The sequence below is a fragment of the Chiloscyllium plagiosum genome, chromosome 26 (genome assembly GCF_004010195.1).
Source record: "Chiloscyllium plagiosum isolate BGI_BamShark_2017 chromosome 26, ASM401019v2, whole genome shotgun sequence".
Taxonomy (NCBI): Eukaryota; Metazoa; Chordata; class Chondrichthyes; order Orectolobiformes; family Hemiscylliidae; genus Chiloscyllium; species Chiloscyllium plagiosum.
The window spans coordinates 1,039,486-1,058,241 of NC_057735.1; the positions used below are offsets into that span (position 1 = coordinate 1,039,486).

General features: G+C 43.4%; 1 protein-coding gene across 3 annotated transcripts in view; it reads left to right on the forward strand.

The window, feature by feature from the left end:
- foxp4 (forkhead box P4) overlaps window positions 1–12,841 on the forward strand; it is a 296,712-nt gene extending 283,871 nt beyond the window's left edge. For all 3 annotated transcript variants that reach the window (XM_043716312.1, XM_043716313.1, XM_043716314.1), the window contains 4 exons: window positions 453–574; window positions 1,727–1,796; window positions 9,741–9,904; window positions 12,063–12,841. In XM_043716312.1, the coding sequence (XP_043572247.1) occupies window positions 453–574; window positions 1,727–1,796; window positions 9,741–9,904; window positions 12,063–12,207 (501 nt within the window). In that variant the 3' untranslated portion in view covers window positions 12,208–12,841. The remainder of the gene's footprint in view (window positions 1–452; window positions 575–1,726; window positions 1,797–9,740; window positions 9,905–12,062) is intronic.
- Window positions 12,842–18,756: the final 5,915 nt, after the last annotated feature.

The window sequence follows — 18,756 nt, forward strand, 5'->3', positions numbered from 1 at the left end:
AGGGTCAGTGCTGAGGTTGTGCCGCACTGTCAGAGGGTCAGTGCTGAGGGTGTGCTGCACTGTCAGAGGGTCAGTGCTGAGGGTGTGACGCACTGTCGGAGGGTCAGTGCTGAGGGTGTGCTGCACCGTCAGAGGGTCAGTGCTGAGGGTGTGCCGCACTGTCGGAGGGTCAGTGCTGAAGGTGTGCCACACTCTAAAATTTTCCATTCCGATGCCCTAATGCACAGGAACGTGTTGAAAAGCAGGAATGGGTGTGAAAGCACATTTGTACTTTGAAAGCAAAGGGACAGGGTTGTTTGTTCTGGAAGGTTGGTGGAAAACGAGCTGAGTGGTCAGCTTCCTCACTGTGACTCAATGATCCAATCAGAAGTGACTGCTCGGGATTCGGAGCCACATTTCCTGGGGCTTAAATTCATGTCTCTCACCTATTTGTCTGTCCTTGTATGTTACAGAACGCCGTGCGACACAACCTCAGCCTTCACAAGTGTTTTGTACGAGTGGAGAATGTGAAAGGGGCAGTTTGGACAGTGGATGAAGTGGAGTACCAAAAGCGCAGGCCACCAAAGATGACCGGGTGAGATTTGGTTAAAACATCTCTTCCACTATCCTCGCTGACACTTTGACATTTCAAGAGGCATCTGCTCCCTGCAAGTCAGATGGTACGCCCCCTAGATCAGCAGCACGGCTGATTCCTGACTAGGGATAAGGTAACCATCAGGTTCGAATTGGTATACACCCATGATCAATACTCAAGATAACAAGACTGCAGACCCTTCACACTGCTGCAGATGGACAGAGGAACAGGGTTTCTGGTTGAGATATTTATCCCAAAATCACTGTTCGACTCCCAATGATCTGACTATAATTAAAAACAAAATACTGTGGATACTGGGAATCTAAATCAAATTGTTGGGGAAACTCAGCAAGTCTGGCAGTATCTTTGGACAGAGAAAACAGAATTAAAGTTTCCAGTCCAGTGACCTCCTTCAGAGCTTGAGACAGTGAGGCTGATGACTCTCTTATATTCTTGCTGAGTTTGAGAAAGAGACCAGATGAACTGATATTAATGGAAACAACCATCAGTGGGTCAGGGAGATATCCACACTCACTCCCTGCAGGAAATGCCCACCTGGTATTGCCAGCAGAGGCCAGCACACTATGAGGTGAAAATTCCTGTCACAATGCTGTTGTGTTCACTATCCCCATGTTTGGCTTAGTCTCTGCAGGAATACACCACAATACACTGGGCTTGAGCCACGCTCCACCACAGGGTGTATCACAGCTGCATGTAGTTGTTGTCGGGGAAACTGAGACCTATTGACTAAGACAACCCTTAATGAAATCTAATAGGAAATTCTGGAGAATCTATTCCCAAAGAATAGTGGAAAGGCCAACTCGTTAGCTCAGTGAGCAGTCGAGCTAGATAGCGTAAATGTATTTCAGGGAAAGCAGAATGACCACATGAGGGAGTCAGGACTTGGGAAAGACAACACAGTGACTTGGTGAGATGAGATATGAGGGGATTCAGGCAGAGAGTTGTATTTGGACAGTGAGCACTCTGCAAAGTGTGATAAAGGTTACAGAAATTCATTTCTACATAAGATTGTGGGCAAGTGAGAATTGAACTTTCCCAAGCGATGCAGGGAAATCCAATTGGGTCTTTTCAATAATTTAGTTGAGTTGAAATTAAGTCTTGTTTTTCTGAAAAAAGAACCTTTTCTTTCAGAAGTCCAACTCTCGTGAAGAATGTGATTACGGGACTTGGATATGGAGGAGCACTTAACCCCAGCTATCAGGTGAGGATTGTTCTTCAGCTGTTCTGGACGTAGTTGGAGTAAATTTCAGATGCTAACCTGAAAACCACAAACACAACCTGAGACCTTCCCCCATTGTACTGAAGCCTGTCTATAACACTAACCAGAGCCACAGACCTACCTCCAGAGGTCACTGACAGTTTCCACCTTCACCTTTTCATCTGATCTTGGCATCAAAAGTTGTAAATTCCCCAACTCTGGCTCTCTCCCTCATCTCCAGAACTTCAGAAGCAGGAGCAGGTAGTTGGGAGAGGGAGATGAGGCAGGAGTCGGCCTCAGTCAGGATCTTCACCCAGTTTGTCCAGCGCATTCTGTATTCACAAATCTGGGACAAGGGAGTTACTGAAAGGTATAGGTTGGGCGTGGGGTTGGGGGTGGGGGAGCAGGTGGGAGAGGGAAAGGGTTGGGGGGGGGGGGGCGCATCATTTTAATGACTGCGGGACTTTGTTTACAGTGGGGTCACATTGGATCATCTGCAAGGCCATGTATACAGAGTCTGCACAGGCAAAGTGAAAACCACCACTCCAATACAACGAACCTGACGGACAATAATGATGGTGTACAGTATTGTGTGGGGCTCTGGTCACCACATTACCAGGAAAGACAGAGAAGATTGACTGGAATGTTGCCAGGGCTGGAGGATTGTAGCTACGAGGAGAGATTGGAGAGGTTGGGATTGTTTTCCTTGGAACAAAGAAAGTTGAGGAGGTGACATGATTGAGAAGAGGGGAGAGATAGAGCAGACTGGAGGAACCAGTTTCCTTTGGCAGGGGTCAGCAATTCAAGAGGAATGGCAAAAGAATTAGAAGAGGAAAATCTTTTTACGTAGAGGTGGTGGTGGGTGTCTGAATTCACTGCCTGAGTTGGTATTGAAAGCAGAGACTTTAACCTCTTTTAAAAAGTACTTGGATCTACACCTTAGGAAGGAGGGCTATGGTCTGTGTGCAGTAAAGTGGGATTAGACTCAAAGGCTTTTGGGTGCCTTTGAGTTGGCATGGTCAAGATGGGCAGAAAGGCCTCTTTCTGTGCTGTATCATTGCAATGGTTTCTATTGTTAAAATAACTGATACCTCCAGCACCAACCTCAGTTTTAGGATATAGGTCCAAAGACTGAACACGCACACACATGCTCGCACACACATGCTCACACACGCTCACACACACACACACACACGGTTTCACAACAACTCATACTCACTCACACATACTAATACACACACACACACATTTTACTTATATACATATACTCACATACTTACGCAATTCATACACATAATCACAAACACTCACTCTTGCACTCATACCCTCATACACACACATATACACTACCAGGCATACTCATAATCACAGACATACACACAAATGCAAAACTATACACATACACTCACATTGAAACACATTCACACTGACACACAATCACACTGACACATATGTTCACATACTGATACACACACACTGACACACATTGATTTACACACATGCTAACACACACTGACAGACACACACACTGATTTACACACTAACATACACATACTGACACACACACACACAGACACACACTCACTTATTCTCATGCTCACACAGTTACACTAACACTCACATGCTGAATAGCACACACACTCAAACGCAAACTCACAAGAATGCTCACCCACACATTAACATTCACTTAGATACATCTGCAATGATAGGTGCGACATGCACTCACACATTCACACACTCTTCATTCACATTCATAGTCACACTTCCCACTCACATTCATGCTCACACTAACAGTCACACTTTCACACATTCAGTCATTCACAAAGACTGTAAACCACAGAAGTTGAAAAAATAGACACACCATTAATCAGTTCCAGGTTCAAATCTGTGATTTGAATATTTCAGAGTGTAACAGACTGGCTTGATTTGTTAGATTCTCTCTGATGTCTTGTTCTCATCCTCGGAATATTTGACATGTTTGATAAAGCAAGCCTGAGACTGATTCACAGAGTGAGAGAGCCACCAGCTGGGTACTCTGTGTACCTCAGCATGACTTCCCTGTCAGAGTCACCCTGATACTGAGCTTTCAGCAATTACTCAGAGGGACTGGCTGCAACTGGGACACACTGAGGAATAGGCTGTTAACCTTGGCCTTCTCGAATACAGGAGAGAATCGACTGAAATTGTTCCTGCTCCTTGCACTGAATTAATGTTTATAATTGGAGTGAATAAGTGAAAGTGTGTGTGCCTGAGTGTGTTTTTCTGGGTATGTGTGAGTGAGTGTGTGTGTGTGTGGGAGTGAGTGTGTGTATTTGTGTGTGAGAGAGAGAGAGACAGAGTGTGAGTTTGTGTGGGTGGGAGTACATTTGCAAAGCAGTGTGTGTGTGTGTGAGCACATATGAGTGTGAGAATGTGTGTAAGGTATTTATGTGTGAGTGAGTATGTCAGTGTAAGTGTATGAGTGTGTGTGTGTAAAAACTGGATGATGTCTCGGTGTGATTTCTCCCATAATCGATTAGCTGCACGTGTGATATATCTGGATATGGAGTGTGATGCTGAGTCCAGTCACCTCCTCTTCAGGAGAGGAGAGAAAAATAGAGAAAATGCACTTTATGAATAAATTGAGTCATTCTTTAAAAATTGCTCCTGGATGTGAAATCCCTCCAAGTCCTTATCCTTCCCTATCACTGAAAACTCCAGGAGCCCACAATCTCTGTACCTCTCCAATTCCAGCCTTGTGAGTATCCCGAATTGTCACTGTTCTGTCATTCACAGCTAGACCTTTAGCTGCATGGATCCCAAGTCCTGAAATCCACTCCATAAATCTGGCTCCTCTCCCTCTCCACTTTTTTTGCTTTATTGCTCATCCCTAATGGCCCAGAGGGCAGTTAAGAGACAACCACATTGTGGGTCTGGAGTTCTATGTAGCCAGACTGGGTAAGGATGGCAGTTTCCTTCCTTAAGGGACGGTAGTGAACCAGATGGGTTTTTCCAACAATCAACGGTGGATTCCTAGTCATCACAGACTCTTAATTCCAGATATTCATTGAATTCATACTCCACCATCTACCATGGTTGGATTTGAACTCAGGACCCCAGAGCATTATCTGAGTCTTTGGATTAACGGTCCAGCGAGAATACCGTTAGGTTATCGCCTCCCCTTTGAGTTACATCAAAACTATCATTTTGACCAATATCATGGCCAACTGATCCCTCTCAATTGGGTCAGTGCCAAATTTTATTTTGTTACATTAATGTGAAGTGCTAAAGGAGCTGAAATGTCACAGGTTGTTGTTGTACAAGCCCGACTCCTGTGAATCTGCAGGGTGGACATTCAGTCATGGAAGTCATCACCAGATATTGATGTGGTCTTCCCAGGTATTTGTTCACACACCGAACTTCCTGGGGATGGGGGTGGGGGGGGACTGGGATTATACATCCAGAGTCCTCACATTGAGGCTAACAATAGGGGCAAAGTGAGACAGGTATAACTGTCCACCTCAACAACACTGCACTGTCATAGCAACTTGCCACTCACCAACAACAAAAGAAGAATATTTTAAGGATCAAAACAAAATACTGCAGATGCTGGAAATCTGAAATAAGAACAGAAAATGTTGGAGAAACTCAGCAGGTCTGGCAGTGCATGTTGAGAGAAAAACAGAGTTCACATCTTGAGTCCAGTGTGACTCATTGTCAGAACTGATAGGTGTTGGAAAATGTTTTTTTTAATTTGGTTTTGACAGTGCAAAAGACAAAGGGCTGTGGAGAAAAGACAAGATGTAAAATGGATGTAAATGTAGGTGTGAAGGAGAGAATGGGTCCTCAATCCTGAGACCAAAGTAAACAAGGTACTGACGTGGCTGATTGGGGAGGGGGGAGGTGTGTGGGATGGTGGGAGGAGGGGAGGGAGGCTAGAATGTAAGACAAATGAAGAACAGACAGAACACAGTCAGTTTCTGAAGTTATGGATTTTAATGTGGAGACCCTATTCTGAACTTTTTAAGAATGATGCTTTGGGAATGGTCCAGGAAATTGGTCTGTGTGGATCTACGAGTTTGACCCAGAATTAATCTGTCCTCAAATAGAGAGGTCCAGGGTTATAGGGGTGGTCTACATTATAGATTAGGAATAGAAACCAGTAAGGTTAACAAACAAAACTACTTGTGTTTATATATCACCTGTGGAACAACACAAGCATCCTGATGCACTTGACAGGGTCATTAACAGAGGCAATAGTGGAATGAACAGGAAATTGAACAGGAAACAAGGCAAGGTCTCATGGAGCAGTTTCACCAAGTCTCAACGAGGGAGTGTTGTACCGAGGGAGTGTTGTACTGAGGGAGTACTGACAACTGTCCCAGTAAATAATCCGATATTAGAAAGGGTTTTTAGACAGAAGTGAAATGACAGAGAAAAGTTTCAGCGAGTAAGATTTTGTTGCCTATGTAGCACAGAGTAACCCAGCAAGCTGTGGGTCATTAGTAACAGAGGAAACAGAGCTCAATTCAGCACGGTGCTCTCTCTCACACAGGGACTGTTATCAGTAACTGGTGAAAAATTGTTTCATTATCTGATGATAACTCTGTCAATGCTGTATTTGAGCCAAAATAAAGACTCAGTCCTTCAGTAGCAGTCCATGCTGTTATGGTTTATGCTCATTGAACTTTTAAAGTTTACTTTGATCTTTGTGTTGATTGGAGAACGTGAATATGGAGGATGGTAAAGAAAGATACAGTGACAGAGTGACGAATGAAAGAGAAACAGAGTGAGAGACAAACACAGGGAGATGGACAGAGACAGGGATTGACTGAAAAACACCAAAAGAGATGGACAGAGGGAAAGAAAAAGAGGGAAGGGAAGGAGAAACTCAAAAGGAACGGACTATAAATAAAGTCAACAAAGAGAGTAAGAGACAGCATAATAATACAGAGAGTGAAACGGACAGTGAGAGAAATAGACAAATGGGGAATAGAACAGAGAGGGAGTGACTGAGACAGAGAGGGAGTGACTGAGACAGAGAGAGAGTGACTGAGACAGAGAGAGAGTGACTGAGACAGAGAGAGAATGATTCAGATAGAGAGGGAGTGACTGAGACAGAGAGGGAGTGACTGAGACAGAGAGAGACTGACTGAGACAGAGAGAGAATGATTCAGACAGAGAGGGAGTGATTGAAACAGAGAGGGAGTGATTGAGATAGAGAGGGAGTGATTGAGACAGAGAGGGAGCGAGTGAGACAGAGAGAGAGTGACTGAGACAGAGAGAGAGTGACTGAGACAGAGAGAGAATGATTCAGAGAGAGGGAGTGACTGAGAGAGAGGGAGTGATTGAGACAGAGAGGGAGCGAGTGAGACAGAGAGGGAGTGACTGAGAGAGAGGGAGTGATTGAGATAGAGAGAGAGTGACTAAGAGAGGGAGTGATTGAGACAGAGAGGGAGTGATTCAGATAGAGAGGGAGTGATTGGGACAGAGAGTTGCAGACCGAGAATGATTAACCCCCAGTATTAAAGCTTTTGAGACTGTCTGCACTTACTAAAATAATCCAAATGAATTTAACAGTTGAGGTACTTCCTAGCCTCTCAGTATCAGAACTGATACTTTGCAGACTTTGCAAACGTTGATGGAAATCCACCCTCCGCACCTGGAGTGAAGACACACCTAGGTTTAAATGCCTGGGTTTGTTTGGTGGAGCCATGCAGCCTCTATAGCTCTGGGTTAGACTACTCCTAACTCACATATTGCAGTTTAATAACAAAGAGTAACAGTTAATTAAGGCAACATAATGTGAGTTTCATGAAGGTTTCAATTTGGGAATTGCAAATTTCCTTCCGCACCCAGGCTTTGAATCTGTTCCCCTTTCAGTGTTTTACACAGTTAAGGTGAGGTATTGCATTTTCTGCATTAAAATAATAACAAGTTATTCAATCCAGAATTGGTTAATCAGCCTTTTTAACATCAGCTGCTTTTTAAATAGTTTGACGGACAAATGTTAGGACAGTTACTAACTAGTTGGAGTAAGTTTAAAAGGCTACACAACTGACTCCATAACCAGGTTTACTGATAATCTGGTGCAAGAGTGGACTGGAAAGTTTAAAATAGTTTCCCATATCATTGAACTTTAATAATTGTATTTTCTTATAATTCTGTAATACCAAGCATTGCCACTGGAAGGTGCCAGAGTAACTGCTCAATTTAAGGCTGCACTTTTTAAACTCAAAGGGTGTGACCTCTACACTGCGCAGTGGGATTTCCTGGACTGACCTCTAGGGGATGTGTCCTATAGTGAGGGACTGTTCTACATTAGTAAGGATGGTAACAGAACACCAAACCAAATGAGAAGATATTAGGACAGGTGACCAAAAACCTAGTCAAGAACATTAAGAAGCATCTTTTCAGAGAGATGAGGTAGCAGAGGAGAGAGAATTTCAGAGCTTAGGTTGCAGTCACCAATGGTGAAGTGATTAAAATTGGGAATGGGCAGATTCGGGAGTATAAAAATCACAAAGGTGTAAAGTTGGCACAGCTCACAGAGCCAGGGTGGAGCAGGCTGACAGAGGGTGAGGTGAGGAGAGGCTGAGAGCTATTGTAAATCACCAAAGACAGTGATGATGGCAAATGTATTTGGTGCAAGTTCAGACACATGCAGCAGAGTTTAGGATGTTTCAGTCAGGAGAAAGGTATGAAGTTAGCTTGCAAAGTTTAGTGAGAAAGGTCATAGATGAGGATTTCAGCAGTCGATGAGCTGATGCAGGGTGGCCTTAGATCATTGGGAGCTCTGACTGGAAGCAGAGAGATGGCCCTCAGAGAGAGGTTGGAATCAGTGCCTCTGGCAAAGGTCATAACAGGCAACAAGCACAATGTCCTTCTCACTTCATACTGACTGTCAGGGAAGCAGACTGCCCGAGCTGGTGCTGAGAGTTTCGTCAGTATATGTGTAGAAACTGAGACTACACTTTTAAAAAATGTTGTGGTGAAGCAGAATGGAGATGGGTAATCAGAGGGAGCCAAGGATTGATCGCAGAGATTGTGTGGGCTGGAGAGCTCCTGGTGTCACTGCCAATCAGCTTCACCCATGATTAACTGCCACTCGGTCTTTGAACAAGATAACAAGACAATCAAGGGTCTGGTCTGTCATCCTTCCAGACACAACCAGCAGGAGGGGCTGCTGAGAAGTGATCAAGAGCAGGAACACTGACTGGTTATTGTTAACAGCCATTAGCCGAGAATACTGAGACCAACAATAGCAGCCCCTGAGGAGATGTTCCCTGAGCAGGAGTCTAAACTGGTTCTTCCATCTCCAGACCCTTCAGTATCTTGACACGCCCATGTTCTTTACATAGAATTATCGAAAAACTCCAGCAGAGAAATAGACCATTTGGCCCAATTAGAGTTGAGAGTGTGATGCTAGAAAAGCACAGCAGGTCAGGCAGCATCTGAGAAACAGGAGAATTGACATTTTGGCATAAGCCCTTATGCCTGAGACATCAATTCTCCTGCTCCTCGACCGGCTGTGCTTTTCCAGCGCCACACTCTCGACTCTGATCTCCAGCATCTGCAGTCCTCACTTTCTCCCATTCGGCCCAATTAGTCTGTACTGGTATCGATGCTGTATACAGTCACTTCCTACCCAGCTTCATCTCACCCTTCCCATTTTCTAAATAACCTGCTCTGTGATGTCAATACACACCTCTGGAACAGTTAGGGCTTGAACCCAGGCCTCCCAGTTCAGTGATAGGAGTATTACCACTGTACCACAAGAGGCCCCTTCCAGCCCACTCTTCAGTTCCCATCTTGTCATAATCTCCTCCCTCTTTGATTCCATTGTCACTGTTCACTCCTTTTGGCACTGCATTCCATATTCTCACTACTCTCTCGGCAAAAAGGTTCTGAAAGAAATGGTCTTTAAGTACATTAACGGGTCTCAAACCTTCTTCCCCTCTTCTTCAGGCAGCTTTGGCTGAAAGCAACATGCAGCTCCTCAACAGTCCGAGCTTAATGAACCCGTCAGCTAGTGGCTTGATGCATGTAGCTCACGATGACGTCAGCAGCACTGTGGAGCAAGTGAACAGTAATGGGAGCAGCAGTCCTGGTCTCTCCCCTCAACAGCACGGGTATGAGCTGACTCTGGGACAGTGCTGACCCACCACATGCACGGCTCATGGGCCAGACACAATAACAACTTGCTTTTCAATAGCGCCTTTCGTGTGGGGAAACATGCCAAGGTGCACCACAGGAGTTTAAAGCAGATTGATTTCAAGCATTAGCAAAAGTTACCAAAACTTTTTTAAAAATGAGATCTTAAGGAACCCCTTTAAAATGGAGATTATAAAGACAGAAAGCTTTAGGGTGAAAATTCAGGGTCCCAGGCAGATGCCAATCATGACCAATGAAAATTGGGGATGTGCCAGATCCCAGTATTGGAGGAACACAGAGGGTCTGGTTTATTCATGGATTTGACATCCCTGGCTGCACCAGCTTTTACTGTCTACCCCTAATTACCCTGAACCTCATGACCTCCTAGGTTATTTCAGAGAGAAGTTCAGAGTCAACCACATTGCTCTTGGTCTGGAGTCACATATAGGCCAGACTGGGTAAGGATGGCAAATTTCCTACCCATAGGGCAGTAATGAACCTGATTGCTTTTTGCAACAATTGGTTGCAGTTGTATGATGCTTTTCAATTCCAGATTTTGATTGTATTTGAATCTTACCATTGTGGGAGGTTGAACCCAAGACCCAAGAACATTAAGTTTGCGCCATATGCTGTCACTATCACACCACACACCACTGCAGCTGGAGGAGACTATAAAGATAGGGAGGGGTGAGGCTATGGAGGGCCTTGGAAAAAGGATGGGATTTTCAAAACTGAGAGTTTGTCAGAACAGGAGCAAAGGTCCATCAGTGATCACGGCAGGTGATGGGTGAACACATGTCTTTGGTTTCAGGGTGTGAATTATTGAGAGGCTCTTCATCAGCTGGCAGGCTGGTAGGGAGATTGAGCATCCCATTGACTTCTTGGACGGAGCTTGATAGCACCAAACTGCTCAAGTTCAGCACCAATCAGAGCATCCTAATCGATGTATAATGGAATGAAAATATTGTCATACTGTCCCTTAGCTTCACTCTGTGTCCTGTGCCTGAACTGGGAATGTTCAGCAATGACCAGGAGTGAATTTCACAATAAGCAAAGATCTGAGGGTAATGTGAACATTCAGACTGGATTCCCACTCGGGAAACAGTTGGTAATAAAGGAGAATGCACATGTGCTTTGGACAATCAGTGTCTACTATTACTGCAACAATTATCATATCACCCTGGTTTCATTTGTGAGCAATGACTGGATATTTCCTTAAAAGGAATGAAGTACAGTGCACTATACTCATGACTGTTGATTAGACAGTGTCCATCGGCTGACCCACTTGAGATATATTTATTTGCTGATAAAGTCCTGAGCATTTAACCTGAAACTGAATTCCAGTTTTCCAGAGATGAATGCAGTATGTAACACCTTACAACAGCCAAGTCACCTCATTAGCTTTACGAATACAGTCTTTACATAATCCTGGAGCCTGTTTTTCACCTGTTCTTCTCCACTGTTTCCCTGACGCTAGTGTTACCCACTCAGCAATGTCTTCACAGCAGAGTTACCAGCTGTTTGCTACAGTCCAGTGTCTCACCCATCTCATTGTTCTTTATGTATAAATCTGAATAACTCCCAAAGGCTCCTTCCAAACCCATGGCCACCACCATCTAGGACAAGAGCAGCTGATGCTAGGCACACAAGTTCTCCCCACCATCCTGATTTGGAAATATGGCACCATTCCATCAGAGTCACTGGGTTTAAATCTTTGAATTTCTTCCATACGGGCACTGTGGGTGGCCCTACATTAAATGTTCAAGAAGGCATCTCACCCCCAGCTTCTCCAAGGTAATTAGGGATGGCCCAGCCAATGAAACCCACATCACATGACTGAAAAATAAAAATGTAGACAGACGATGGGAGTGAGGTGTTTTTCCAAACACACTATAGAATAGATTCCTGGAAGTGGTCTCTGCCTCCATGCCTGATGAACCTTTGGTCCACACTGCAGATATAGGCGGGGTCTACACCTTGAGACTTTCCACTCATGATGTATCTACTGATTGTAGCAGCTCAATGGCCTCATTATTGAGTTGGAAATTGATGGAATAGTCATTAAAGAGCATATAAAGGTGGAAGTATTCTTTAGTCTGTGATTGAATATCAACATATTTATCAAACTTTCCCCAGGCACCAGGTCCATATCAAGGAGGAGCCTGCAGAGTTGGAGGAGGATGATCCATCTGTCTCGATTATTGCGACAGCCAATGTGAATTCAGAAATGCAGGACGCGAGAGAGATGGAGGAGGAGCTAACAGCAGAAGAATTGGAATAAAATGGAACTCAAGCACTTCAACGTATTAAAAAATACAAAAAAAACAGGGTCAGACCTCATAACCTGCACATCCATCAGAACAGCATCTCCTGAGCTAACTCACCTGGGACTGAGAGATCAAAGCAAGGAGCACGTTCTTCAAATACCAACAGATACTTGAAGACTCTAATGGCAGCTTTAGTTAGCCATTAGCAATGGAGCATGGACACAACCAATTTATTTGGTGTAGACCAAATGACTCCAATTTATCAAAGCGAGACTGGTGACCATTTTATTAACTTTCTTCCCAAATGTTTTGTCGCTAAAACAGAGATGGTTATTAGTCTTCTGGACTGCCAGGTATTCACACAGAGCTGCAATGTGAATAAGTATGTATTCACTGCTAGGGCCCCAAACAGACTTTTTCAACCTGCTTTAAAGGTACCTCAATTTGAATTTTTTCTATTCAATGCTGTAGATAGCTCAACAGGCACATTGCATTCGAGCAGAGAGCAACTGCGGAACTGTTTCTGGGGTATCAGATCCGTCTCACAGGCGTTGACATCTGAGGAAATCCAGACGAAAGATCCATCTCTGAAAGTGTTAACTTGTCTTTAAACTCTCCCACTGCTATTTTAATTTTTTTGTGTTTTTATCTGGGACAGGGGAATGGGGAGGGCGGGAGAGGGGTATGGGACAGGGAGGGAAAAGGAAAGGGCCAACCTTTAAAATCTTTCTCACGTAAGCATTGTATTGCAAATTTCTAAAGATTAGATACTGTTGACGGAGACCTAATCAGAGGTACAACTGCAGAGACAAAGGTTAGAGAGCCAGGTAGTCAGGTGTTCAATTCTTTCAGGCAGTAGAGGAACGTTCTGTAAAGCTAGCTCATCCATGTTTAAGAACAGTACATTGATATACTTTTAAAGAAATGTGAGTTGTCGAATGAAAGGCGGAATATTTCTTGGTTCTGTTTTGGGCAATAGATCATCCACCTTTCCAAAGTAACTGAGACTTTTCTTTGTCCCAGAAAACTCTAGCGCCTGTTTGGGGAGAATCGAGGATTGTTACTTTTCTTCACTTGTTACTGACTCCCAGTGTCTGCACTCAGTGTGGAAATTCATCTGTCACCGATGGACTTTTGAGCAAAATGCCAACAAGCCTAAAGCACTTGTAGACTTCTGGGGGAGAGAGAGAGAGAGGGCTGGGGCAAGGAGGGAGGGGAGAGCAGAGAGCAGGATGGTAATGAATGGCCAGGGGAGAGCAGATATAAAGGATAAAATGGGCCAAAAGGTCTCTTTCTGTGCTGTAAATGTCTCTGATTCTGTGAGAGTGGGATGTGGAGTGTGAAGGTGACGGGAGCAGCGTGGGTGATGCAAGTCCAGCTTTCAGCTTCTTTGTGACAGGTTTCACAGTAACTTGAGAAAAGATGGTAAGAGAGGCAGGGAGAGAGAGAATTTCTCAGTGAAAGGATTTTGACAAAACAAGTTAGAGATTTTGGGGTTTCCTACAGAGGCTGGGTTGTGATGTTATATTCTCTCTCTCATTCATTCTTTCATTGCTTTGAAATTTTTAAATTACTGTATGCACAGTGCAATTTCAGGCACCAACATTTCATGTTTTACAGTGTTTCTCTATAACAACACTGTTCAAAGATGGAGCAAAGGTGCTAACTCTATGAGGTATGTGTACCATGTGGGCCATGTCATGATTGAGAATACAGTAGTCCCCCCGTACCTGCGGGGCATACATTCCAAGACCTACCGTTGAAAGCTCAAAATTGCAGATAAGAACAAACCCATTCATTGCCAGCAGCCCCTGGTCCCTGGTTCCGGAGGGTTTCCTGTAATATGTTTGGGCTGCAGTAAACCACGGGTAACTGAAACTGCGGAAAACAATTCCACGGATATGGCAGTCGACCTGTAACTCGTTCAGAAAAATGGCTCTTGTTGGCAAATTCCCATAGAGTTTTATCCCTGTTTCCTGGGCCTACAAAATAACGAGTGGGAATAAGGGGTTGGGCAAGGGCAGGGGAAATAGACTCGAGACAAGGCTAGAGCTCTGTGATGGAGATCTCCCCATTAGGAGGATGTACATGAGTGGTCCACTTGCTCATGAAGACTGAGCTTAGGGTTTCTTCAAAATAACCTGCACACAGAAAAATTCTGGTTTTCTGTTGCCACCGTTCTGCCAAAACTAATTCTCAAACTAAGTTTTCCAGGTTGAAGTAGTTGGCATGTCTGTACTTCCACAACCATCTAAGCCATAAATCAACCCCTGTACCTCTCATGGTCCACTGTGCGAGTGGTCCTCAGACAACACATGTCCCTCACCCAGTAATCTCAGCTCCACTGGTCCATTTTACCATGGGGCATGGTCAGAACTGGTATTTAGCGCTCCCCTCTTCACTGAGTGAGAGAAAGCAGCAAAATGATTTGGGGAACAGGAATTTTCCCACAGAAATTGGAAGCAATCATTGGTGACTCGGGTGCAAGGAATTGATTTCCTGATGTGAGATCAAGAGGGTCCCCGGCGGTGGGCTGTGTGGGACATGACCAGTCTCAGGAGAAATCTTCAGAGGAGGAGGGCAACAAAAACTAAACAAACATTGCTCTGAAGTCTCAGCTCTCAATGAGAGGCTACATAATGCTCCGAGTTTCCTGATTATACACAGCTAATTGTCAGAAACTTCATCACAAACGCATGTTGTCTTTGCTTAAGGAAGGAATTAAAATGATAAGAAAGAGAGATGACAACTAAATGTGAAAGGCAGCGAGAGAGAGGAGTGACTACTTGTGCACATATCTGCATTATACAGTTAGTTCTGCTACAATGGGTGTTTCTTCAGCGAGAATTGGCTTTAATGTGATTGAAGAATTTAGACCGTCATTTGTAGAACACAAACTTTCCTTACATGTATTGGCAAGAACACGATCCCAGCCCCATTAGTTTAAATGGTGCAGCTAGTGTGCGATTTTCTTATCACGCGAGCTTGCACAAGAACGAAACTATCAGGAACCGACTGTACTGAGCATTAGTTTTGCCAGTTTCTGTGTTAACTAGGTCAGAAAGTTTAGTCATGATCACTAGGTGCAGCTTCGATGCAGTTTCACCCTGTAGCCACACCAGTTAGTCCCCACCCCTATCTCCATGCTTGTTCTGGTGAACATCAATTAGCTCACCGAGTTGTTCCTGTGGTCAGTTATATGGCACATAAAGAGGGATTTGCCTCAATTTTCGTCAAACCATGTTGAGCTCTCCCCATTACAATCATTCAGACCTGATGACTGCATTCTGAATTCACACAATCTGCTTCAGTGACTGCGTGAACAAGAGGCTTGTCAACTGATCATAGCTTGACTTGTACTCTGTAAGTTTTTGCTTGAGCTGTCACCTTCTATCAATGAATATAGAATGGCCAGGTTCTTCAAGTGGGGTATCTGGTGAGATGTTGTGGTAGGTCATTGCCCGGCATCGTTTCAAGAAACGTGTTGGTGGAGATGCAGTGAAGAGTAGAAAAATATTGTTGCTGTTGTATGGAAGAGATATCGGAGTAGTCCATTCCCTGTGGGCAGTACAGATGCATGAACGTAAAGAATGGTTTCCAGAGTCAAATCCCCTGCTCCTATTAATTTGCAGAAATCTCCAGTTGCTGATAATAACCAAACTGAACAGAACAGAATCAGATTACTCCACAAGTAATGGGGCAGTGCTAAAATCAATCTGTTCCTATCTTCCAACTCAACTCCAGGAAATCTAAACAGGCAAAAGAATGATGAACGTAACTAGTGCTGTGATATGAGGATTCGGAGATCCAGGTTAAAGGGAGCCATGCTCACCAGTTGGAGATCCCCAGGTGGATGGGATCCAGTAACACTGTGGACGTATGAGTTATAAATCTTGTGATTCGTTTTCCTCAGGTGAAGGCAGTTAAAGATTAATTGTTTCAATGACATTTTGAAACAAGGAGGGAAAAAATTGAAATATTATGAGGCATTAGAGTTTCCACGACAACACCATTATGATCACTGAATGAAAAAGGTCATTTATATCATTGGAAGTGGAATCATGAATAATGTAATGACCACTAATTAATTATGAAACCTGATATATTACATATCACAAGCCTTCATAATGCTGAAAACCAAAAGGTTATAACTAACCTGGCACACATGTTAAAATATCTTGTTATTTTGTGTGTGATAATGAACTTTTAAAAAATAATATGTAGTGAAATTTCAGGAATCCTGCAAGTATCCTGTCCTCTTGTTTGTTATCTTTTTGAGAATTTCTAATTCTCTTAATCGTCCTTTAATATTAAATGATTTTGAGGGTTTAAGTCAGACAGAGCAGGTGGGAGATCCACAGCACCAAGTTGAACATCAGTTTATAATCCATTTGATAATGCTCTCTGCAAACATCAAGGAGTGTCAACACCAGTTTCAACATGCTCTCAGTTAATGCTTCCTTTTTGTTTCCTGGCTCTGAATTATCTGTGATTATTTCAAAAACTGGAAAATGATTGGGAGTAGGAATCCCCAGGTCCAGTTTGAATGGATTCACATTAGTGCAAGATCTCAGTATTGATTCCTTGGATTGAACTGTGGTGTGTTCAACTCTGGGTATGGGACCTTCAGAGCTCCTTATAGTATGAAAGATGAATTCATGAGTCTACACTTAAAGGGAGTACAGGGTGATAAGGCAAGACTGAAATATTGGATTTACATGGAACTAGCCACCCATTGGAACACAGCTCCCCTGTTTGCTGAATTTATCCTAGTATAAGAAAATAGGAAGCCATTCAGCTCCTTGAGCATGTTCTGCCCATTTGCTGCTTAATTCCAGTCTCAGGTTTTGTGTGAAAATGGATTTAGTTCTAAATTTACAGAAACACTGAGTGTGGATGAAGGGGTGGGTGACTTTCACCTAACCTAGCAGAGCTCTGATTAGGAGAGACAATGGCCTAGACGTATTATTGTTGGACTGTTAATCTGGGGACCCACGTAATGTTGTGGGGAACTGGGTTTGAGTTTTGCAATGGCAGATAGTGGTATTTGGATTTAATAAAACATCTGTAATTAGGAGTTCTAATGACCAATGAAATCATTGCTGATTGCCTGGGGGGAAAAAATACCATCTGGTTCATTAATGTCCTTTAGGGATAGAAGGTGCCATCCTTACCTGGTATGGTCTCCATGTGACTCCAGACCCACAGCAATATGGTTGACTCTTAACTGCCCTCTGGGCAATTAGGGATGGGCAATAAATGCTGGCCCAGCCAGCGACACCATATCCCACAAATGAATAAAAACAAAACTTGTGTTATATCTGACCTGCTCGCGTATTGTGTTAAATGGGTGTAAAGTAGAAATGGATAGGGAGTAAAACAGGAAAGCAATTAGTGTCCTACTCAGTGTCTCAGATTAAACTTCTCCTCAGGGTCTCTGCATTGCCCACTCCCATTCTCAGTGACAAGTTGTAAAGTGATTCATTTGAATCCTTCTATTTTTTTACCATTTCTTTTGCAATTAACCAAAGATAATTTTTTTTAATATAGTAAAGGTGTCTGGTAGCCTAGGTCCTCACCTGAGTATTGTGTAGGGGTGGATCAACAGCAAAAGCTTCACAAAATTCGCAGCTCACATTTCTGTTGAGCTGACATCAATGACAATGTCTCAAACTTAGGCTATCACCACAAATCCAAGAGCTATAGCCAAACACTTCAAAATAAGTGGTGCAAAACTAAGACAAGGTGAGAATAAACCCCTCAGAAAGAGGTGAGAGGATCAACTAAAGAAATGTCCACATTGAGAAATTTGAACACATAGTGTCTAATCTACAATGAGGGCCAATGACCATGAATGAACTAAAAAGGAATTTGTTTCTGTGTTCCTTTATTAGAAACCAACAAAGTTTTGAAACTTGTTCCTAAGAAACAATAAATTCAAAATTAGAATCAGTCATAATTTATTCAAAAGTTGAGCTTAAATGTTCTGTGTTGGGCTGAGCTCTGATACTGTGCCAAAGTTTAAACCTTTTATTATTTATTTTGCCTTTGGCGTGTAATTTTGTTGCAAATTCATTCTTTGAGAGAAGTTGGAAACCTAAAATGGGCAGATTTTTGTAGATCTGGGGTCAGAAATATAATCATTTTAGGAAGCACCACTGTCCAGTGGGCAGAGATTGGACATTTGTTTCAAAACCGTTTGCATGGGGGTGAGAGAAAAAGGAAGGGGAGCATTTTCTCTCCAATACTCAGTTCTGACTATTTACTCTTACATGAGATGTGAGCATCGCTGACTAGGCCAGCACTTATTGCCCATCCCTAACTATACTGGAGAAGGTGTTGGTGGTGGCATTCCCAAGTATCTGCTATCGTTGCCCTACAGGGAGGTAGGGTCATGTGTAGGGTATGGTACTACCTGAAGAGCCTTGGTGAGTTTCTATGGTGCATCTTGTAGACACCAGCTGTTTATTTTGAAATCACAAGCTTTCAGAGTGTAGCCCCTTTGTCACTTCACCTGATGAAGGGGCAGTGCTCCAAAAGCTTTCAAAAAAAATTGCGATTTC